Genomic DNA, 25,608 nt, shown 5'->3' with positions numbered 1-25,608 from the left:
TAGGAATTCCCATAAAAACCTCCAAATTCCCAAATTTTCCCATCAGGTATTCCCATAAAAACCTCAAAATTCCCATCAGGTATTCCCAAATTTTCCATCAGGAATTCCCATAAAACCCCAAATTTCCATCGGGAATTCCCATCAGGAATTTCCAAATTTTCCATCAGGAATTTCCATAAAAACCACAAGTGTTCCCAAATTTCCCATCAGGAATTCCCAAATTTTCAATCAAAATTCCCAAATTTCCATCGGAATTCCATAAAACCCCAAAATTCCCAAATTTCCATCAGGAATTCCCAAATTTCCATCGGAATACCCAAATTTCCACTGGGAATTCCTGAATTTCCATCAAAATTCCCAAATTTCCATCGGAAATTCCCATAAAATCCCAAAATTCCCAAATTTCCCATCAGGAATTCCCAAATTTCCCATCCAGAATTCCCAAATTTCCATCAAAATTCCCATCAGGAATTTCCAAATTTCCCATTGGGAATTCCCAAATTTTCCATTGGGAATTTCCAATGTTTCCATCAGGAATTCCCATAGAACCCCAAAATTCCCAAATTTTCCATCAGGTATTCCCAAATTTCCCATCTGGAATTTCCAAATTTCCATCGGGAATTCCCAAATTTCCCATCAGGGATTCCCAAATTTTCCATCAGAATTCCTATAAAAACCTCAAAATTTCCAAATTTTACATTGGGAATTCCCAGATTTCCCATCAGGAATTTCCAAATTTCCATCAGATTTTCCATAAAAACCTGAAAATTCCCAAATTTTCCATCAGCAATTTCCAAATTTTCCATTGGGAATTCCCATAAAAACCCTCAAAATTCCCATCAGGAATTTCCAAATTTTCCATCGGAATTCCCAAATAAAACTCCAAATTCCTAAATTTCCATCAGGAATTCCCAAATTTCCATCGGAATTTCCAAATTTCCCATCGGAATTTCCCAGATTTCCATTGGGAATTCCACAAAACCTCAAAATTCCCTCTGGGATCCCCTCAAGAATCCCATTATTCCCAATGGGAATCTTCCCAGAAATTCCCAACCTGGAATTCCCAATGGGAATTTATCCCTGATCCCAGAATTCCCAATAGGAATTCCCAAAGATTCCCACTATTCTCAATGGGAATCTTCCCAGAATTCCCAACCTGGAATTCCCACTGGGAATTTATCCAGGATCCCAGAATTCCCAATAGGAATTTCCACAGGATCCCATTATTCCCAATGGGAATCTTCCCAGAATTCCCAATGGGAATTTATCCAGGATTCCAGAATTCCCACCTGGAATTTCCACTGGGAATCCATCCAGAATTCCCAATAGAAATTCCCAGAGGATCCCATTATTCCCAATGGAAATCTTCCCAGAAATTCCCGCCTGGAATTCCCGATGGGAATTTATCCAGGATCCCAGAATTCCCAATAGGAATTCCCAAAGAATCCCGTTATTCCCAATGGAAATCTTCCCAGAAATTCCCACCTGGAATTCCCAATGGGAATTTATCCAGGATCCCAGAATTCCCTCCAGGAATTCCCACAGGATCCCAGAATTCCCAATCTGGAATTCCCACTGGGAATTTATCCGGGATTCCAGAATTCCCAATAGGAATTCCCAAAGAATCCCATTATTCCCAATGGGAATTCCCACAGGATCCCAGAATTCCCACCTGGAATTTCCACTGGGAATCCATCCAGAATTCCCAATGGGAATTCCCAAAGAATCCCATTATTCCCAATGGGAATCTTCCCAGAAATTCCCACCTGGAATTCCCAATGGGAATTTATCCGGGATCCCACTATTCCCACTGGGAATTCCCAAAGGATGCCATTATTCCCAATGGGAATCTTCCCAGAAATTCCCAAAGGGTCCCAGAATTCCCAACCTGGAATTCCCAATGGGAATTTTTCCAGGATCCCAGAATTCCCAATGGGAATTCCCACAGGATCCCATTATTCCCAATGGGAATCTTCCCAGAAATTCCCACAGGATCCCAGAATTCCTGCCTGGAATTCCCACTGGGAATCCATCCAGAATTCCCAATAGAAATTCCCAGAGGATCCCAGAATTCCCAATGGGAATCTTCCCAGAAATTCCCAACCTGGAATTCCCACTGGGAATTTATCCAGGATCCCAGAATTCCCAATAGGAATTCCCACAGGACCCCACTATTCCCAATGGGAATCTTCCCAGGAATTCCCAACCTGGAATTCCCACTGGGAATTTATCCCTGATCCCAGAATTCCCAATAGGAATTCCCACAGAATCCCGGAATTCCCAATGGGAATTTATCCAGGACCCCAGAATTCCCACCTGGAATTCCCACTGGGAATTTATCCAGGATCCCAAAATTCGCAATGGGAATTCCCAAAGGATCCCATTATTTCCAATGGGAATCTTCCAGAATTCCCACCTGGAATTCCCACTGGGAATCCATCCAGAATTCCCAATAGGAATTCCCAAAGAATCTGAGTATTCCCAATGGGAATCTTCCCAGAAATTCCCAAAGGATCCCAGAATTCCCAACCTGGAATTCCCACTGGGAATCCATCCCTGATCCCAGAATTCCTAATAGGAATTCCCAAAGAATCCCATTATTCCCAATGGGAATCTTCCCAATTTTTCCTCTTTTCACCCCATTTTTCCCAATATTTCCCTTTTTCCCCCCAATTTTTCCCAATTTTTTCCCTTTTTCACCCCATTTTTCCCCAGTTTTTCTCCCATTTTTTCCCATTTTTCTTCCAATTTTCCCCCATTTTTCCCCATTTTTTCCCATTTTTTGATATTTTTCCCATTTTCCCGTTTTCCTCACTGTTTTCCCGTGCAAACCTCGACGCCTGCAGGAACGTCACCTCCATTTCCCTCCAGTTTATTTCCAATTTTCCCCCTTTTTTTTCCCGTTTTTTCATATTTTGCCCCATTTTTTCCCTATTTTTTTCCCGTTTTTTCCCATTTTTTGATATTTTTCCCAATTTCCCATGTTTCCACACCGTTTTCCTGTGCGAACCACGACGGCTCCAGGAACGTCACCTCCAATGATCCCAAACCCCATTTCCCTCATTTTTCCCCAGTTTTCTCCATTTTTTATCCAATTTTCCCCCATTTTTTTCCCATTATTTCATATTTTTTCCCCATTTTTTTATATTTTTTCCCAATTTCCTGTTTTTCTCACCATTTTCCTGCACAAACCACGACTCCTCCAGGAACATCACCCCATTTCCCCCCAGTTTTTATCCAATTTCCCCCCATTTTCCCCTATTTTTTTCCCATTATTTCATATTTTTTCCCTATTTTTTTCCCATTATTTCATATTTTTTTCCCCCATTTTTTCATGTTTTTTTTCCCTATTTTTTCCCCCATTATTTCATATTTTTTCCCCATTTTTTCCCCATTTTTCCCTATTTTTTCCCCATTTTTTTCACATTTTTTTTTCCGTTTTTTCCCATTATTTCATATTTTTTCCCATTTTTCCCCATTTTTTGATATTTTTCCCAATTTCCCATTTTTTCTCACCATTTTCCTGCGCAAACCTGGACGCCTCCAGGAACGTCACCTCCATCTCCCCCCAGTTTATTTCCAATTTTCCCCCATTTTTTCATATTTTTCCCTATTTTTTTCCCGTTTTTTTCCCATTATTTCATATTTTTTTCCCCATTTTTCCCCCATTTTTTCATGTTTTTTTCCCTTCCATTATTTCATATTTTTTCCCCATTTTTTCCCCATTTTTCCCTATTTTTTCCCCATTTTTTTTCACATTTTTTCCCCATTTTTCCCCATTATTTCATTTTTTTTCCTGTTTTTTGCCATTTTTCCCAATTTCCCATGTTTTCTCACCATTTTCCTGCGCAAACCTGGACGCCTCCAGGAACGTCACCTCCCTCTCGCCCTCCAGGTCCTTCTTGTTGCCGCAGAGGATGATGACGATGTTGGGGCTGGCCAGGGTGCGCGCGTCCGTCAGCCACTGCGCCAGCGCGTTGTACGTCTCCCGGCTGGAAATTGGGGAAAAAAACAGGAAAATTGGGAAAAAATGAGAAAGAAATGGGAAAAAATGTGAAAAAACGGGGAAAAAATGTGAAAAAATGGGAAAAAACGGGAAAAAAATGGCCCAAAAATGTCATAAATGGACAGGATGATGTCACAGCCACTGCGCCAGCGCGTTGTACGTCTCCCGGCTGAAATTGGGGAAAAAACAGGAAAATTGGGAAAAAATGAGAAAAAACGGGGAAAAAATGTGAAAAAACGGGGAAAAACGGGAAAAAAATGTGAAAAAACGGGAAAAAACGGTGAAAAAATGGCCCAAAAATGGCCTAAAAATGGCCCAAAAATGGCCCAAAAATGTCATAAATGGACAGGATGATGTCATAGGCAATGGGTCAGTGGGTTGTACGTCTCCCGGCTGGAAATTGGGGTGAAAAATGGGAAAATTGGGAAAAAAGGAGAAAGAAATGTGAAAAAATGGGAAAAAACGGGAAAAAATGGAAAAAAATGGGAAAAAACAGGAAAAAAATGGCCCAAAAATGTCATAAATTGACACAATGAGGTCACAAATGGACAGGATGATGTCACAGGCAATGGGTCAGTGGGTTGGATGTGTCATGGATGGGTTTGGGGGGAAAAATGGGGAAAAATGAGAGAAAATTGGGAAAAAAATGGGAAAAAAATGGGAAAAAATGGGGAAAAAAATGGGAAAAAAATGGCCCAAAAATGTCATAAATTGGCAGGATGATGTCATAGGCAATGGGTCAGTGGGTTGGATGTGTCATGGATGGGTTAGGGGTCAAAAACCCAAAAAATGGGAAAAAAATGAGAGAAAAATGGGAAAAAACGGGAAAAAAATCGGAAAAAATGGCCCAAAAATGTCATAAATTGACACAATGACGTCATCAATGCATATAGTGATGTCACAGCCACTGCGCCAGCGCGTTGTACGTCTCCCAGCTGGAAAATGGGGAGAAAAACACAAAAAAACAGAGAAAAATGTGAAAAAACGGGAAAAAAAGGTGAAAAAATGGGAAAAAACGGGAAAAAAATGTGAAAAAACGGAAAAAAAACGGTGAAAAAATGGCCCAAAAATGGCCCAAAAATGTCATAAATGGACAGGATGATGTCATAGCTAGGGGTCAGTGTGTTGGATGTCTCATGGATGGGTTTGGGGGGAAAAATGGGGAAAAAATGGGAGGAAAATGTGAAAAAATGGGAAAAAACGGGAAAAAAATGGGGAAAAATGGGAAAAAAATGGCCCCAAAAATGTCATAAATGGACAGGATGATGTCACAGCCACTGCGCCAGCGCGTTGTACGTCTCCTGGCTGGAATTGGGGGGAAAAATCGGGAAAATGGGAAAAATTGAGAGAAAAATGTGAAAAAATGGGAAAAAACGGGAAAAAAATGTGTAAAAACGGGAAAAAAACGGGAAAAAAATGGCCCAAAAATGGCCCAAAAATGTCGTAAATTGACACAATGACGTCATAAATGTACAGGATGATGTCATAGGCAATGGGTCAGTGGGTTGGATGTGTCATGGATGGGTTTGGGGTGAAAAATGGGGAAAAAACGGGAGAAAAATATGAAAAACGGGAAAAAAATGGGAAAAAACAGCCAAAAAAAGCCATAAATTGACACAATGATGATATAAATTAACACAGTGATGTCATATGTTCACAGGATGATGTCATAGGCAATGGGTCAGTGGGTTGGATGTCTCGTGGATGGGTTTGGGGTGAAAAATGGGGAAAAAACGGGAAAATAATGTGAAAAAAATGGGAAAAAACGGCACCAAAATGTCGTAAATTGACACAATGACGTCATACATGCACGAAGTGGTGTGATGTCATAGGCAATGGGTCAGTCTGTTGTACGTCTCCCGGCTGGGAAATGGGGGAAAAAGAGAAAAATTGGGAAAAAACGAGAAAGAAATGGGAAAAAAATGGGAAAAAACGGGAAAAAAGTGGGAAAAAATGGAAAAAAACGGGAAAAAAATGGCCCAAAAATGGCCCAAAAATGTCATAAATGGACAGGATGATGTCATAGGCAATGGGTCAGTGGGTTGGAGGTCTCATGGATGGGACTGGGGTGAAAAATGGGAAAAATGGGAAAAAAAATTAAAGAAAAATGGGAAAAAATGGGGAAAAAATGGGAAAAAAATGGGAAAAAACGGGAAAAATGGGAAAAAAAATGGGAAAAAAACGGCACCAAAAATGTCATATATGGACAGGATGATGTCATAGCTAGGGGGTCAGTGGGTTGGAGGTCTCATGGATGGGTTTGGGGGGAAAAATTGGAAAAAATGGGAAAAAAATTAAAGAAAAATGTGAAAAAATGGGAAAAAAATGTGAAAAAATGGGAAAAAACGGAGAAAAAATGGCCCAAAAATGTCATAAATTGACAGGATGATGTCATAAGCAATGGGTCAGTGGGTTGTACGTCTCCCTGCTGAAATTGGGGGAAAAAAACACAAAAAATGGGAAAAAAATGTGAAAAAAACGGGAAAAAAATGTGAAAAATTGGGAAAAAAACGGGGAAAAAAATGTGAAAAAATGGGAAAAAACAGGAAAAAAATGGCCCAAAAATGTCATAAATGGACAGGGTGATGTCACAGGCAATGGGTCAATGTGTTGTACGTCTCCCTGCTGAAATTGGGGTGGAAAACAGAAAAATTGGGAAAAAATGAGAAAAAACGGGAAAAAGATGTGAAAAAATGGGAAAAAAACGGGAAAAAAATGGCCCAAAAATGGCCCAAAAAATGTCATAAATTGCCAGGGTGATGTCAGAGTTAATGGGTCAGAGGGTTGGATGTCTCATGGATGGGTTTGGGGGCAAAAATTGGAAAAATGGGAAAAAAAAGGGAAGAAAATGTGAAAAAATGGGAAAAAATGGGAAAAAACGGCTGAAAAATACAAGAAATTCACAGGATGATGTCATCAATGCACATGGTGATGTCATAGGCAATGGGTCAGTGGGTTGGATGTCTCATGGATGGGTTTGGGGGGAAAAATGGGGAAAAAACGGGGAAAAAAAGGGAAAAAATGGGAAAAAACGGCACCAAAATGTCATAAATTGATACGGTGATGTCATCAATGCACATGGTGATGTCACAGCCACTGCGCCAGCGCGTTGTACGTCTCCGGCTGGGAAATTGGGACAGAAACGGGAAAATTGGGAAAAAAACAGAGAGAAAGATGAAAAAATGGGAAAAAACGGGAAAAAAATGGGAAAAAAAGGTGAAAAAATGGAAAAAAAACAGGAAAAAATGGCCCAAAAATGGCCCAAAAATGTCATAAATGGACAGGATGATGTCACAGCCACTGCGCCAGCGCGTTGTACGTCTCCCTGCTGGAAAATGGGGGAAAAATGGGAAAATTGGGAAAAAACAAGAGAGAAAGGTGAAAAAAATGGGAAAAAACGGGAAAAAAATGGGAAAAAATGGAAAAAAAAACGGGAAAAAATGGCCCAAAATGGCCCAAAAATGTCATAAATGGACAGGATGATGTCATAGGCAATGGGTCAGTGGGCTGGATGTGTCATGGATGGGTTTGGGGGGAAGAAACGAGAGAAAAATGTGAAAAATGGGAAAAAAATGGGGAAAAAATGGCCCAAAAATGTCATTAATTGACACAATGATGTCATAAATTGACAGGGTGATGTCATAGCTAGGGGGTCAGTGGGTTGGATGTCTCATGGATGGGTTTGGGGTGAAAAATGGGAAAAAAACGGGAAAAAAATGGGAAAAAAAAGGGAAAAAATGGGAAAAAAACGGGGAAAAAATGGCCCAAAAATGTCATAAATTGACAGGATGATGTCATAGGCAATGGGTCAGTGGGTTGTACGTCTCCCGGCTGGGAAAAACACAAAAAACGGGAAAAAAACAGAGAAAAATGTGAAAAAACGGGGAAAAAATGGGAAAAAAATGGGAAAAAACGGCTGAAAAATACAAGAAATTCACAGGATGATGTCATCAATGCACATGGTGATGTCACAGCTACTGCGCCAGCGCGTTGTACGTCTCCCGGCTGGAATTGGGGAAAAAACCAGGAAAACTGGGAAAAAATGTGAAAAAACGGGAAAAAAATGTGAAAAATGTGAAAAATGGGAAAAAACGGGAAAAAAATGGCCCAAAAATGGCCCAAAAATGTCATAAATGGACAGGATGATGTCACAGCCACTGCGCCAGCGCGTTGTACGTCTCCCTGCTGAAATTGGGAGAAAAAACAAAAAAAAGGGAAAAAATGAGAGAAAAATGGGAAAAAACGGGAAAAAAATGTTAAAAAATGGGAAAAAAACGGAAAAAAAACGGTGAAAAAATGGCCCAAAAATGGCCCAAAAATGTCATAAATTGACAGGATGATGTCATAGCAATGGATCAGTCTGTTGTACGTCTCCCGGCTGGGAAATGAGGTGAAAAATGGGAAAATTGGGAAAAAAATGTGAAAAAATGGGAAAAAACGGGAAAAAAAACTGAAAAAAATGGCCCAAAAATGGCCCAAAAATGTCATAAGTGGGCAGGATGATGTCATAGGCAATGGGTCAGTGGGTTGGATGTCTCATGGATGGGATTGGGGGGAAAAATGGGGAAAAAATGGGAGAAAATGGGAAAAAACGGGAAAAAACGGCCCAAAAATACAAGAAATTCACAGGATGATGTCATCAATGCACATGGTGATGTCATAGTTAATGGGTCAGTCTGTTGTACGTCTCCCGGCTGGGAATTGGGGACAGAAACAGGAAAATTGGGAAAAAACCAGAGAGAAAGGTGAAAAAATGGGAAAAAATGGGAAAAAATGGAAAAAAATGGGAAAAAATGGGAAAAAACGGGAAAAAAATGTCATAAATGGACAGGATGATGTCATAGGCAATGGGTCAGTGGGTTGGATGTGTCATGGATGGGTTTGGGGGAAAAACGGGAGAAAAATGTGAAAAAATGGAAAAAAAATGGGAAAAAATGGGAAAAAATGGGAAAAAAAAGGGAAAAAAATGGGAAAAAAAATGGCCCAAAAATGTCATAAATTGACACAATTAGGTCATAAATGGACAAGATGATGTCATAAGCAATGGGTCAGTGGGTTGGATGTCTCCCTGCTGGGAATTGGGGGGAAAAACAGGAAAATTGGGAAAAAATGAGAAAGAAATGGGAAAAAATGGGAAAAAATTGGGAAAAACAGGAAAAAAACGGGAAAAAAATGGCCCAAAAATGTCATACATTGACAGGATGATGTCATAGGCAATGGGTCAGTGGGTTGTACGTCTCCCGGCTGGAAATTGGGGGGAAAAATGGGGAAAATGGGAAAAAACAGATAAAATTGTGAAAAAGCGGGGAAAAAATGGGAAAAAACGGCACCAAAATGTCATAAATTGATACGGTGATGTCATAGATGCACATGGTGATGTCACAGCCACTGCGCCAGCGCGTTGTACGTCTCCCGGCTGGAAATGGGGAGAAAAACAGGAAAAAAGGGAAAAATTGAGAGAAAAATGTGAAAAAACGGGAAAAAAATGGGAAAAAATGGAAAAAACGGGAAAAAAATGGGAAAAAACGGCACCAAAATGTCGCAAATTGACACAATGACGTCATAAATTGACAGGATGATGTCATAGCTAGGGGATCAGTGTGTTGGACGTCTCCCGGCTGGGATCAGGGGGAGAAACGGGGAAAATGGGAAAAAACGGGAAAAAAATGTGAAAAAACGGGAAAAAAATGGGAAAAAAATGTGAAAAAAATGGCACCAAAATGTCGTAAATTGTCACAATGATGTCATAGGCAATGGGTCAGTGGGTTGGATGTGTCATGGATGGAAATTGGGGCCAAAAACAGGAAAAAATGAGAAAAAAACGTGAAAAAACAGGAAAAAAATGGGAAAAAAAGGGAAAAAAAGGGGAAAAAAACAGCTCCAAAACGTCATAAATTGACAGGATGATGTCATAGCTAGGGGGTCAGTGGGTTGGATGTGTCATGGATGGGTTTGGGGGGAAAAATGGGGAAAAAACGAGAGAAAAATGGGAAAAAACAGGAAAAAAATGTGAAAAAATGGAAAAAAACAGGGAAAAAATGGCCCAAAAATGTCATAAATTGACAGGATGATGTCATAGGCAATGGGTCAGTGGGTTGGATGTGTCATGGATGGGTTTGGGGGGAAAAATGGGAAAAAAACGGGAGGAAAACAGGAAAAAAATGGGAAAAAATGTGAAAAAAACGGGAAAAAAACAGGAAAAAAATGGGAAAAAATGGCCCAAAAATGTCATAAATGGACAGGATGATGTCATAGCCAATGGGTCAGTGGGTTGGATGTGTCATGGATGGGTTTGGGGGGAAAAACTGGAAAAATGGGAAAAAAAAAATAAAGAAAAATGTGAAAAAATGGGAAAAAAATGGGGAAAAAATGGCCCAAAAATGGCCCAAAAATGTCATAAATTGACAGGATGATGTCATAGGCAATGGGTCAGTGGGTTGGATGTCTCATGGATGGGTTTGGGGTGAAAAATGGGAAAATTGGGAAAAAATGAGAGAAAAAGGTGAAAAAATGGGAAAAAACGGCTCAAAAATGTCACAAATGGACAGGATGATGTCATAGGCAATGGGTCAGTGGGTTGGGATGTGTCATGGATGGGTTTGGGGAGAAAAATGGGGAAAAAACGGGAGAAAAATATGAAAAACGGGAAAAAAATGGGAAAAAAATGGGAAAAAACGGCCCAAAAATGTCATAAATTGACACAATGAGGTCATAAATTGTCACAATGATGTCACAGGCAATGGGTCAGTGGGTTGGATGTCTCATGGATGGGTTTGGGGCCAAAAACAGGAAAAAATGAGAAAAAAACATGAAAAAACAGGAAAAAAATGTGAAAAAAATGGGAAAAAATGGGAAAAAACGGCCCAAAAATGTCATAAATGGACAGGATGATGTCATAGCTAGAGTGTCAGTGGGTTGGAGGTCTCATGGATGGGTTAGGGGTCAAAAACCCAAAAAATGGGAAAAAATGAGAGAAAAATGGGAAAAAAACGGGAAAAAATGGGAAAAAACGAGAGAAAAATGGGAAAAAATGGGAAAAGAATGGGAAAAAACAGCTGAAAAATACAAGAAATTCACAGGATGATGTCATCAATGCACATGGTGATGTCATAGGCAATGGGTCAGTGGGGTTGGATGTCTCCCAGCTGGGATTGGGGGGAAAAACGGGGAAAATGGGAAAAAACGAGAGAAAAATGGGAAAAAACGGGAAAAAAGGTGAAAAAATGGGGAAAAAATCAGAAAAAATGGCCCAAAAATGTCATAAATGGACAGGATGATGTCATAGGCAATGGGTCAGTGGTTGGATGTGTCATGGATGGGATTGGGGTGAAAATGGGAAAAATGGGAAAAAAATTAAAGAAAAAAGTGAAAAAATGGGAAAAAAACGGGAAAAAATGGGAAAAAATGGGAAAAAAACGGCTCCAAAATGTCATAAATTGACACAATGACGTCATAAATTGACAGGGTGATGTCATAGCTAGGGGGTCAGTGGGTTGGATGTCTCATGGATGGGTTTGGGGGAAAAATGGGAAAAATGGGAAAAAACGAGAGGAAAATGTGAAAAAATGGGAAAAAAATGGGAAAAAATGGGAAAAAACGGCCCCAAAATGTCATAAATTGTCACAATGATGTCATACGTTCCATGGTGATGTCATAGGCAATGGGTCAGTGGGTTGGATGTCTCATGGATGGGTTTGGGGTGAAAAATGGGAAAAAACGGGAAAAAAATGGGAAAAAATGGGAAAAAAACGGCACTAAAATGTCATAAATTGATACGGTGATGTCATAGATTCACATGGTGATGTCACAGCCACTGCGCCAGCGCGTTGTACGTCTCCTGGCTGGGAAAAACACAAAAAACGGGGAAAATGGGAAAAAATGAGAGAAAAATGTGAAAAAAATGGGAAAAAATGGGGAAAAAATGTGAAAAAATGTGAAAAAACGGGAGAAAAATGGCCCAAAAATGGCCCAAAAATGGCCCAAAAATGTCATAAATTGACAGGATGATGTCATAGGCAATGGGTCAGTCTGTTGTACGTCTCCCGGCTGGGATTGGGGGGAAAAACAGGAAAATTGGGAAAAAATGAGAGAGAAAGGTGAAAAAATGGGAAAAAAATGGGAAAAAACGGGAAAAAAATGGGAGAAAAAGGGAAAAAAATGGGAAAAAATGGGAAAAAACGGGAAAAAAACGGGAAAAAAATGGGGAAAAAAATGTCATAAATTGACACAATTAGGTCACAAATGGACAGGATGATGTCATAGGCAATGGATCAGTGGGGTGGAGGTCTCATGGATGGGTTTGGGGTGAAAAATGGGGAAAAATGAGAGAAAATTGGGAAAAAATGGGAAAAAAATGGGAAAAAACAGGAAAAAATAGCACTAAAATGTCATAAATTCACACGGTGATGTCATCAATTTAGATAGTGATGTCATCGCCAATGGGTCAGTGCGTTGGTTTTGGGGTCAGAAATGGGAAAAAATGGGGGAGAAAAAAGGGAAAAAATTGGGAAAAAAATGCCCCAAAAACGTCATAAATTCCCATGGTGACGTCATCAATTTAGATAGTGATGTCATCGGCAATGGGTCACCTCATTGGATGCCTTGGGTAGGAGTTTGATTTGGGGGCAGAAATCACAGAAATGGGAAAAATGGGAGAAAAAATGGGAAAAAATGGGAAAAAGCGGCGCCAAAAATACAAGAAATTCACACAATGACGTCATAGATTCACAGGATGACGTCATAGGCGATGGGTCGGTGGGTTGGGTGTGTCATGGATGGGAATTGAGGTGAAAAATGGGGAAAATGGGAGAAAAAAGTGGAAAAAATGGGAGAAAAAAGTGGAAAAATGGGAAAAAATGGCTCAAAAATAAGAGAAATTCACCTGGTGACGTCATACGTGCACGTGGTGACGTCATGAATTGAGACAGTGACGTCACAGGCAGTGGGTCGGCGTTGGGGTCAGAAATGGGAACAATTGGAGAAAAATGGGAAAAAATGGCACCAAAAATGAAAGAATTTCACATTGTGACGTCATCAATTGCCATGGTGACATCATCAAGCTGCCTGGTGACGTCACACGCCTGCCCAGTGACGTCACAGATGCTGTGATGATGTCATAAACTCACGCTGTGACGTCACAGACCCACCTGGTGATGTCACAGATCCATTGATGACATCATAGCTCCCCTCTGGTGACATCACAGACGCAGCTGATGACGTCACACAGCCGTTGGTGACGTCATACCCGCACTTGATGACATATCACGGTCATTTGATGATGTCACTCATTCATTTATGATGTCACACATCAGCTATGATGTCATAGACTGACCAGGTGACGTCATCCACCTACCTTGATGACATCACATTGGATTTGATTATGTCACTACTCAATCAATGACGTCATAGCCGAGTACCGTGACATCATACACGCACCCTGTGACGTCACAGCCCCACCCAATGGCGTCACAGCCCTCTGTGACGTCACAGCCCAGCCCAGTGATGTCACAGGGCCTCGCTAATGACGTCACAGTGTCGTTGATGACGTCATAGCCTCACCTGGTGATGTCATAGACGAGCAGCGCCCCCGCGGCCCCACGGTAATAACTGCGAGTGACAGACCTGGGGGAAATGGGGAAAAATCAGAAAATTTGGGAAAAATCAGAAAATTTGGGGAAAATTCGGGAAAAAATTGGGGAAAATTCGGGAAAATTTGGAGGAAATTTGGGGGAAAAATTGGGGAAATATTTGAGGAAATTTGGGGGGAAATAATGGGGAAAATTGAGGGGAAAATTGGGAAAAAGGAGGAAAATAAAAGAGAGAGAAATGGGAATGAATGGGAGAAAATTGGGGAAAAATGAGGAAAAAAAACCTGAAAAAAATCGGAAAAAATGGGAAAAAAAACCTGAAAAAACTCAGAAAAAAATGGGAAAAAAAAACTGAAAAAATGAGGAAAAAATCGGAAAAAATTGGAAAAAAAACTTTAAAAATGAGGAAAAAATCAGAAAAAATCGGAAAGAAAACCTGAAAAAATGAGGAAGAAATTGGGGAAAAAACCTGAAAAAATGAGGAAAAAAATCGGAAAAAAATGGAAAAAAACCTGAAAAAATGAGGAAAAAATTGGGAAAAAATGTGAAAAAAAATTTTAAAAAATGAAGAAAAAATCGGAAAAAATTGGGAAAAAGAACTTAAAAAAATGAGGAAAAAATCGGAAAAACATGGAAAAAAACCTGGAAAAATAAGGAAAAAATTGGGAAAAAAACCCTGAAAAAATGAGGAAAAAATTGGAAAAAAAAGGGAAAAAAAACTTTAAAAAATGAAGAAAAAATCGGAAAAAATTGGGAAAAAAAAACTTAAAAAAATGGGAAAAAAATGGGAAAAAATAAGGAAAAAATAAGGAAAAAATCAGAAAAATTGGGAAAAAATCATGAAAAAATGAGGAAAAAATTGGAAAAAATCATGAAAAAATGAGGAAAAAATTGGAAAAAATTGTGAAAAAAATAATGAAAAAATGAGAAAAAATCGAAAAAAATTGAGAAAAAAAATAATGAAAAAATCGGAAAAAATTGGAAAAAAACCCTGAAAAAATCAGGGAAAATTTGGGAAAAAAGGGAGGAAAGTGGGGAAAGGGATAAAAGTGGGAAATTTGTGAAAATTTAGGAAATTTGTGAAATTTTGGTACCTGGTACCTGAAGCGCTCCTGGCCGGCCGTGTCCCAGATCTGCAGTTTGACGCTTTTGCCGCCCACGTTGACGACCTTGGAGCCAAATTCCACCCCGATGGTGTGGTTGGAATCCTGCTTGACTGGAAAGGGGGAAAAATGGGAGAAAATGGGAAAAAATGGGGTGAAAATGGGGAAAAAATTCAAAAAACTCCCAAAAAATCCCGCAAAATACCCTAAAATTGCCAAAAAAATCCCCAAAAATTCCCTGAAAATCCAAAAAAAAACCCCAAAAAATTCCCCAAAAATGCCAAAAAAATGCCCCAAAAATTTAAAAAAAAATCTCAAAAATTCCCCAAAAATAACTAAAAATTCCCCCCAAAATTAAAAAAAATCCCCAAAAATCCCCCCAAAAAATCCCAAAAACTTCCCCAAAAACCACAAAAAATCTCAAAAAAAATCCGAAAAAATCCCAATAAATTCCCTAAAAACCCCCCAAAAAATAAAAAAAAATCCCCCAAAAAACCAAAAAAATTTTAAAAATCCCCCAAAAATGCCCTAAAATTAATTTTACAAATTACAAAAAATTCCCCGAAAATTACAAAAAATTCAAAAAAAATTCCCCAAAAAATGACTAAAAAATTCCCCCCAAAATTAAAAAAAATCCCCCAAAAAGCCCAAAAAATCCAAAAAAATTCCAAACAAAATGCACCAAAAATGCCCTAAAAATAACGAAAAAAAATACAAAAAATTACAAAAAAATTTCCAAAATATTCCCAAAAAATCCCCAAAAACAACTAAAAATTTCCCCCAAAATTCCAAAAAAAACCCCAAAAATCCCCAAAAAATCCCAAAAACCTCCCCAAAACCGCCCTAAAAATGACCCAAAAATCACCAAAAAAATCTCAAAAAATCCCAAAAAAATCCCAATAAATTCCCCAAAACACCCCAAAACACCCCAAAAAAATTCCTCAAAAATCCCAAAAAAATGCCCTAAAAATAACGAAAAAATTACAAAAAATTACTAAGAAATTCCAAAAAAATTCCCAAAAATTCCCAAAAATAACTAAAAAATTCCAAAAAAATCCAAAAAAAATCCCCAAAAATCCCCAAAAACGTCCCCAAAACCACCCTAAAAATGACCCAAAAATCACAAAAAAAATCTCAAAAAAATCCTAATAAATTCCCAAAATCCCCCCCAAAATCCCCCAAAAAATCCAAAAAAATTCCCAAAAATTCCCAAATATTCCCTGCCCTCCCAGCATTCCAAACCCCTGGAAATTTCTGGAAATTTCTGGAAATTGTGGAATTTTCCCTACACTTGCTCTCGATGAAGTGATGCAGCAGGCAGGACTTGACCAAAAGAATCCCCAAAAATGTCCAAAAAATGCCTCAAAAATCCCCCAAAAAATCCAAAAAAATCCCCCAAAAAATAAAAAAATTCCCAAAAAAAAGCCCTAAAAATAATAAAAAACTTCCAAAAAATTACAAAAAAATTCCAAAAACATTCCCAAAAAATATCCCAAAAATGACTAAAAAAATCCCCCAAAATTCCAAAAAAATCTCCAAAAACCCCCAAAAAATAACTAAAAATTCCCCCAAAAATTCCAAAAATTTTCCAAAAAAATCCCAAAAAAATCCCCCAAAATAATTTAAAAATTTCTCCAAAAATTCCAAAAAAAATCCCCAAAAAATCTCAAAAACTTCCCTCAAAACTTCCCCAAAACCACCCTAAAAATGACCCAAAAATCACAAAACAAATCTGAAAAAATCGCCAAAAAATCTCAATAAATTCCCAAAAATCCCCCCAAAAATCCCCCCAAAAACCCAAAAAAATCCCACAAAAAGCCAAAAAAAAATTTTAAAAAAATCCCCCAAAAATGCACCAAAAGATGCCCTAAAGATAACAAAAAAAATTCTAAAAAATTACCAAAAATATCCAAAAAGTTCCCAAAAAATTCCCAAAAAAATCCCCCAAAATAATTTAAAAATTCCTCCAAAAATTCAAAAAAAAATCCCCAAAAAATCTCAAAAACTTCCCCAAAAACTTCCCCAAAACCACCCTAAAAATGACCCAAAAATCACCAAAAAATCCCAATAAATTGCCAAAAAAACCCCTAAAAAATCCCAAAAATTCCCAAAAAAATCCCAAAAAATTCCCAAAAAATTCCTAAATATTCCCTGCCCTCCCAGCATTCCCAAACCCCCGGAAAGTTCTGGAAATGGTGGAATTTTCCCTACACTTGCTCTCGATGAAGTGATGCAGCAGGCAGGACTTGACCAAAAAAATCGCCAAAAATGTCCAAAAAATGCCTCAAAAATCCCGAAAAAATCCCCTCAAAATAAAAAAAAAATTCCCAAAAAATGCCCTAAAAATAATAAAAAATTTCCAAAAAATTACAAAAAAATTCCAAAAAAATTCCCAAAAAATGACTAAAAAATTCCCCAAAAATTCCAAAAAAATCTCCAAAAATCCCCAAAAAATAACTAAAAATTCTCCAAAAAATTCCAAAAAAAATCCCCAAAAAATCTCAAAACTTACCCAAAAATCCCCAAAAAATGACCCAAAAATCCCCAAAAATTTCCCCAAAACCACCCTAAAAATGACCCAAAAATCACAAAAAAAATCTAAAAAAAAATCCCAAAAATCCCCCCAAAACCCCCCAAAAAATTCCCAAAAATTCCCCAAAAATTCCCAAATATTCCCTGCCCTCCCAGCATTCCCAAACCCCCAGAAAGTTCTGGAAATTTCTGGAAATGGTGGAATTTTCCCTACACTTGCTCTCGATGAAGTGATGCAGCAGGCAGGACTTGCCGGTGCCGGCGCTGCCGATCACCAGGAACTTGAACAGGAAATCTGGGAAAAAACCAAAAATTCCATTTTAAAATCCCAAAATTCAAAAAAATTCCCTTAAAAACCCCAAAATTCCCTTTAAAATCCCAAAATTCCCAAAAAAATCCCTTTAAAATCCCAAAATTCCCTTTTAAGACCCCAAAATTCCCTTTAAAATCCCAAAATGCCCAAAATTTCCCTTTAAAATACCAAAATTCCCAAAAATTCCTTTTATAACCCCAAAATTCCCCTATAGATCCCCTATTGATCCCTTATAGATCCCGTATAGATCCCCTATTGATTCTCTATTGATCCCCTATTGATCCCCTATAGACCCTCTATAGACCCCCTATAGATTATCTATTGATCCCCTATAGATCCCCTATTGATCCCCTATAGATCTCCTATTGGTCGCCCATTGATCCCCTATTGATCCCCTATAGACCCCCTATTGATCCCCTATTGATTCTCTATTGATCCCCTATAGACCCTCTATAGATCCCCTACAGATCCCCTACAGATCCCTATAGACCCCCTATTGATTCTCTATTGATCCCCTATAGATCCCCTATTGATCCCCTATAGATCTCCTATTGATTCTCTATAGATCCCCTATAGATCCCCTATTGATCCCTATAGATCTCCTATTGATTCTCTATAGATCCCCTATAGATCCACTATTGATCCCCTATAAACCCTCCCAAAACCCTCCAGGACCCCCCTCAATCCCCCATAGACACCCCCAGACCCCCTCAGACCCTATAGAGACCCCCTAAAGCCCCCCCAAATCCTTACCAGCCCCCCCCAAAATCCATCTAGACCCCCCCCAATCCCCTACAGACACCCCCAGACACTCCTGGGCCCTATAGGAGCCCCCACCCCTATAGATCCCCTATAGATCCCCCACAGACCTCCTATAGACCCCCCCTGGACCCTCTATAGCCCCTCAGACCCCTAAGGATCCCCCATAGATCCCCTAGAAGCCTCCTATAGATCCCCTATACATTCTCTATTGATCCCCTATAGATCTCCTATTGATCCCCTGTAGATCTCCTATTGATCCCCTATTGATCCCCTATGGATCCCCTATAAACCTCCTATAGATCCCCTATTGATCCCCTATGGATCCCCTACAGACCCCCTGACATCCCCTCAGGACACCCCCCAATCCCCTAAAGAGACCCCGAAATTCCCTATAGACACCCCCAAACCCTCCTGGGCCCTATAGAAGCCCCCCACCCCTATAGATCCCCCATAGATCCCCCACAGACCCCCTATAGACCCCCCCTGGACACTCTATAGCCCCTCAGACCCCTATGGATCCCCCATAGATCCCCTATAAACCTCCTATAGATCCCCTATGGATCCCCATAGATCCCCTATAAACCTCCTATAGATCTCCTATTGATCCCCTATGGACCCTCTATAGATCCCCTATAGATCCCCCATTGATCCCCTATTGATCTCCTATGGATCCCCCATAGACCCCCTATAGATTGCCTACAGATCCCCTATTGATCCCCTATAGATCCCCTATGGATCCCCCATAGATCCCCTATTGATCCCCTATGGACCCTCTATAGATCGCCTATAGATCCCCTATTGATCCCCCATAGATCCCCTATTGATCCCCTAATAATCCCCTATAGATGCCCTATAGATCCCCTATTGATCCCCCACAGATCCCCTACAGACCCCCTGACATCCCCTCAGGACACCCCCCAATCCCTAGAGCCCCCCCAGACCCCTATGGATCCCCTATAGACACCCTCAGACACCCCCCAATCCCCTACAGACACCCCCAGACACTCCTGGGCCCTATAGAAGCCCCCCAACCCCTATAGATCCCCCATAGATCCCCCACAGACCCCCCCAAAGCCCCTATAGACCCCCCTGGATCCTCTATAGCCCCTCAGACCCCTATGGATCCCCTATGGATCCCCTATGGATCCCCCATAGATCCCCTATAGATCCCCTACTGACCCCCTATAGATCCCCTATTGATCTCCTATTGATCCCCTGACATCCCCTCAGGACACCCCTAAATCCCCTCCAGCCCCCCCCCAATCCCCCATAGACCCCCTCAAACCCCCTATAGACCCCCCTAGACCCCCTCCAGACCCTCTAGAACCCCCCCAGCCCCCATTGATCCCCTATTGATCCCCTATTGATCCCCCATAGATCCCCTACAAACCCCCTGACATCCCCTCAGGACACCCCCCAATCCCCTAGAGCCCCCCCAGACCCCTATGGATCCCCTATAGACACCCCCAGACACCCCCCAATCCCCTATAGAGACCCCTATAGATCCCCTATAGACACCCCAGACACTCCTGGGCCCTATAGAAGCCCCCCAACCCCTATAGATCCCCCATAGATCCCCCACAGACCCCCTATAGACCCCCCCTGGACCCTCTATAGCCCCTCAGACCCCCATAGATCCCCCATAGATCCCCTACCAATCCCTTATAGATCTCCTATAAACCTCCTATAGATCCCCTATAGATCCCCTAATAATCCCCTATAGATCCCCTATGGATCCCCTATAGATCCCCCGTAGATCTCCTATTGATCCCCTATAGATCCCCTATTGATCCCTTATTGATCCCCTATAGATCCTCTATTGATCCCCCATAGATCCCCTATAGACCCTCTATAGATCCCCCATAGATCTCCTATTGATCCCTTATAGGCCCCCTATAGATCCCCTATTGATCCCCTACAGATCCCCTATAGACCCCCTATAGATCCCCTATTGATCCCCTATAGACCCCCCATAGGTCCCCTATAGGGACCCCCAAATCCCCCACAGATCCCCTACAGACCCCCTAAAGCCCCCCCAAATCCCCTCTGGACACCCCCAGACCCCCTACAGACACCCCCAATCCCCTATAGAGCCTCCCAAATTCCCTATAGACACCCCCAGGCCCCTATAGATCCCCTATAGACACCCCCAAATCCCGTCGGGACACCCCCAGATCCCCTATAGCGACCCCCAGACCCTCTATGACCCCCCCAGCCCCCTATAGGGACCCCCAAATCCCCCATAGATCCCCTATAGACCCCCTAAATCCCCCCCAAATCCCTTCTGGACACCCCCAGACCCCCTATAGACACCCCTAAATCCCCTATAGGGACCCTCAATCCCCTATAGAGACCCCCAGATCCTACAGATCCCCTATAAATCCCCTATAGACACCCCTAAATCCCCTATAGCGACCCCCAGACCCTCTATAACCCCCCCAGACCCCTATAGGAACCCCCAAATCCCCCATAGATCCACTATAGACCCCCTAAAGCCCCCCCAAATCCCTTCTGGACACCCCCAGATCCCCTATAGACACCCCTAAATCCCTATAGACACCCCCAGACCCCCTATAGACACCCCCCAATCCCCTATAGAGACCCTCAAATCCCCTACAGACCCCCCCCAAAACCCTCTAGGACCCCCCCCAGTCCCCTATAGATCCCCTATAGGGACCCCCAAATCCCCTCTGGACACCCCCCAATCCCCCATAGACACCCCCAGACCCCCTCGGACCCTCTATAGCCCCCTCAGATCCCCTATAGACCCCCCGAAATCCCCTCTGGACACCCCAGACCCCCTATAGGGACCCCCAAATCCCCCATAGATCCCCTATAGACCCCCTAAAGCCCCCCCAAATCCCCTCAGGACACCCCCAGACCCCCTATAGACACCCCTAAATCCCTATAGACACCCCCAAATTCCCTATAGACACCCCTAAAGCCCCCCCAAATCCCCTATAGAGACCCCCCCCAACTCCCTAAAGCCCCCCCAAATCCCCTCAGGACACCCCCAGACCCCCTATAGACACCCCTAAATCCCCTATAGACACCCCCAGACCCCATAGATCCCCTATAGACACCCTATAGCCCCCCCAAATCCCCTCTGGACACCCCCAGAGCCCCTATAGACACCCCCAAATCCCCTATAGAGACCCCCAGACCCCCTCAGACCCTATAGAACCCCCCCAGACCCTATAGATCCCCTATAGAGACCCCCAAATTCCCTATAGACACCCAGACCCCATAGATCCCCTATAGACCCCCCTAAAACCCCCCCAAATCCCCTATAGAGACCCCCAAGTGCCTAAAGCCCCCCCAAATCCCCTCAGGACACCCCCAAATCCCCCATAGAGACCCCCAAATTCCCTATAGACACCCCAGACCCCACAGATCCCCCATAGATCCCCTATAGAGACCCCCAGACCCCTATAACCCCCCCGACCCCATAGATCCCCCATAGATCCCCTAAAACCCCCCCAAATCCCCTATAGAGACCCCCCAACTCCCTAAAGAACCCCCAAATCCCCTCAGGACACCCCCAAATTCCCTATAGAGACCCCCAAATCCCCTATAAGGACCCCCAGACCCCCCAAATCCCCCTCTAGGGAACCCCTAAATCCCCTCTAGGGACCCTCAGACCCCCCCAAATCCCCTCTGGACACCCCAGACCCCAACAGACCCCCTGAATCCCCTATAGACCCCCCCAAAACCCTCTAGGACCCCCCTCAATCCCCATAGACACCCCCAGACCCCCTCAGACCCTATAGAACCCCCCCAGACCCCCATAGATCCCCTATAGGGACCCCCAAATCCCCCATAGATCCCCTATAGACCCCCTAAAGCTCCCCGAAATCCCCTCAGGACACCCCCAGACCCCCTATAGACACCCCTAAATCCCCTATAGACACCCCCAGACCCTCTAGAACCCCCCGAGCTCCCATTGATCCCCTATAGATCCCCTATAGATCCCCTATAGACCCCCCCAAATCCCTCAGGACACCCCTAAATCCCCTACAGCCCCCCCCAATCCCCCATAGACCCCCCCAATCCCCATAGACCCCCCCCAATCCCCTATAGACCCCCCTAGACCCCCATAGATCCCCTATAGACCCCCTAAAGCCCCCATAGAAACCCCCAGATCCCACAGATCCCCTATAAATCCCCTATAGGGACCCCAAGACCCCCCCAAATCCCCCTCTAGGAACCCTAAATCCCCTCTAGGGACCCTCAGAGCCCCCCAAATCCCCCTCTGGACACCCCCAGTCCCCAATAGACCCCCTGAATCCCCTATAGACCCCCCAAAACCCTCTAGGACCCCCCCAAATCCCCCATAGACACCCCCAGACCCCCTCAGACCCTATAGAACCCCCCCAGACCCCATAGATCCCCTATAGGAACCCCCAAATCCCCCATAGATCCCCTATAGACCCCCTAAAGCCCCCCCAGATCCCCTCAGGACACCCCCAGACCCCCTATAGACACCCCTAAATCCCCTATAGACACCCCCAGACCCTCTAGAACCCCCCAGCCCCCATTGATCCCCTATAGATCCCCTATAGACCCCCCCAAATCCCCTCTGGACACCCCTAAATCCCTATAGAGACTCCCAAATTCCCTATAGACACCCCCAGACCCCACAGATCCCCTATAGACCCCCTACAGCCCCCCAAATCCCCTCAGGACACCCCCAGACCCCCTCTAGACACCACCAAATCCCCTATAGAGACCCCCAAATTCCCTATAGAGACCACCAGATCCCCCATAGATCCCCTATAAGGACCCCAAGACCCCCCCAAATTCCCCTCTAGGGAACCCCTAAATCCCCTATAGACACCCCCAAACCCCCTATAACCCCCCCGACCCCATAGATCCCCTATAGACCCCCTAAAGCCCCCCAAATCCCCTATAGAGACCCCCCCAACTCCCTAAAGAGCCCCCAAATCCCCTCAGGACACCCCCAAATCCCCTATAGAGACCCCAAATCCCCTATAAGGACCCCCAGACCCCCAACTCCCCCTCTAGGAACCCCTAAATCCCCTCTAGGGACCCTCAGAGCCCCCCAAATCCCCCTCTGGATACCCCCAGACCCCAATAGACCTCCTGAATCCCCTATAGACCCCCCAAAACCCTCTAGGACCCCCCTCAATCCCCCATAGACACCCCCAGACCCCCTCAGACCCTATAGAACCCCCCAGACCCCCATAGATCCCCTATAGACACCCCCAAATCCCCCATAGATCCCATATAGACCCCCTAAAGCCCCCCCAAATCCCCTCAGGACACCCCTAAATCCCCTATAGACACCCCAATCCCCTATAGACACCCCCAGACCCCATAGATCCCCTATAAGGACCCCAAGACCCCCCCCAAATCCCCCTCCAGGAACCCCTAAATCCCCTCTAGGGACCCTCAGAGCCCCCCAAATCCCCCTCTGGACACCCCCAGACCCCAATAGACCCCCTGAATCCCCTATAGACCCCCCAAAACCCTCTAGGACCCCCCTCAATCCCCCATAGACACCCCCAGACCCCCTCAGACCCTATAGAACCCCCCAGACCCCCATAGATCCCCTATAGGAACCCCCAAATCCCCCATAGATCCCCTATAGACCCCCTAAAGCCCCCCCAAATCCCCTCAGGACACCCCCAGACCCCCTATAGACACCCCTAAACCCCCTATAGACACCCCCAGACCCTCTAGAACCCCCCCAGCTCCCATTGATCCCCTATAGACCCCCCCAAATCCCCTCAGGACACCCCTAAATCCCCTCCAGCCCCCCCAATCCCCCATAGACCCCCTCAAACCCCCTATAGACCCCCCTAGACCCCCTCCAGACCCTCTAGAACCCCCCAGCCCCCATTGATCCCCTATAGATCCCCTATAGATCCCCTATAGCCGCACCGTAGGTCTCGGACATGCTGGAGCCGGGCCGGGGGAACCGGGAGCAAAGATGGCGGCGCCCTGTGAAGCCACTTCCGGGTGTGCTGTGCATGCGCGGGGCTGAACGCGCCAGGAGATGGGCGGGGCTTAGATTTAAAAGCGGGCGTGGAAAATAACAGAATGTTTATTCATGAGGGGGCGTGGTCAGACGAGGCTGTGAGGGGAAAGGGGCGGGGTTAAAGAAAGGGCGGGAACTGTGAGGGGAAAGGGGCGGGGCCAAGGAAAGAAACCGCCTAAAACAGATCCCCGAGAGCCCCAAAATCCACGCAAAACCCCCGAAAAACTTCAACAAATAACCCCAAAAACCCCACCAAAAAAAAAACAAAAAAACCCCCCAAAATCCCCCGAAAAACAGAAAAAAACTCTTCCCCAAATCCCCTCCAAATTTTCCCAAATTCCCCTTAAACCTCCCCAAATCCCCCCTTAAAAACCCCCAAAACTTCCCAATATCCACCCAAGACCACAAAATACCCCAAAAAACACCAAAAAACACCCAAAACATGGGCAAAAATCCCCCCAAAAAACCCATAATAACCCACCAAACAAAACCCCTAAAAAGCTCCAAAAACTGCAAATCCCTTCAAAAACCCGCTAAAAAACCCATAATCCTCCCCAAAAAAGCCCATTAAAAACTCCAAAAACCCCAAAATCCCTCCAAAAAATCCACAAAAAAAACCCAAAACAAAACAAAACAAAAAACCCCCAAGACCAACAAAAAATCTCCCAAAAACCCAGGAAAATCCCCAAATAGTACCCCAGAAAAACTAAAAACATCCCTTAAAAAAAACCCAAAAATCTCAAAATCCCTTTCAAAAAGCCCCCAAAAATAAACCCCATAAAAATCTCCCCAAAAACCCCATTAAAATCTCCATAAAAAGCCCACCAAAAAAACCAAAATCTCCCCCAAAACCACCTCCAAATTTTCCCAAACCTCCCTAAATCCACCCAAAAAACCGAAAAAAACCCCAAAATCTCCTCCAAAAAAATCCCAAATACCCCCAAAAAACCCACCAAAAACACCCCTAAAACTCCAAAATCCCTCAAAAAGACGCCAAAATGAAAACCCAAAAAAAATCTCCCAAAACAACCAAAAAACCCCCCCAGAAAACCACGTAAAATCCCCTCAAAAACCACAAAAAAAACCATAAAATCCTCAAAAATCTTCCCAAAATGCCAAAAAAACCCAACAAAGCCATAAAATTCCCCCAAAACCACAAAAAAACATCCAAAATTCCCCCATAAAAGCCCCCAAAAGCCTCAAAAAAACCCCAAATAAAACCCCAAAAATAAACCCCAAAAAACCACAAGAAAAAAAGAAAAATTCCATTTTTTTATTTTGGGGAGGGGTCTGCATTTGGTACA

At 43.2% G+C, this 25,608-nt stretch overlaps 1 protein-coding gene across 1 annotated transcript; it reads right to left on the bottom strand.

Annotated features, from left to right (window-relative positions):
* Positions 1–3,848: 3,848 nt before the first annotated feature.
* On the bottom strand, positions 3,849–24,358 carry LOC141727972 (ras-related protein Rab-4B-like; the record flags this gene model as incomplete). Its single annotated transcript, XM_074534260.1, is given in 5 exon segments — positions 3,849–3,992; positions 13,565–13,627; positions 14,695–14,809; positions 17,443–17,523; positions 24,208–24,358. Coding segments are annotated over 5 exon segments (494 nt in total), but the record flags the coding sequence as incomplete, so codon positions are not given.
* Positions 24,359–25,608: the final 1,250 nt, after the last annotated feature.

Source organism: Zonotrichia albicollis, unplaced genomic scaffold (assembly GCF_047830755.1).
Source record: "Zonotrichia albicollis isolate bZonAlb1 unplaced genomic scaffold, bZonAlb1.hap1 Scaffold_73_unloc_1, whole genome shotgun sequence".
Lineage (NCBI taxonomy): Eukaryota > Metazoa > Chordata > Aves > Passeriformes > Passerellidae > Zonotrichia > Zonotrichia albicollis.
This window is presented reverse-complemented; position numbering and strand designations above follow the sequence as displayed.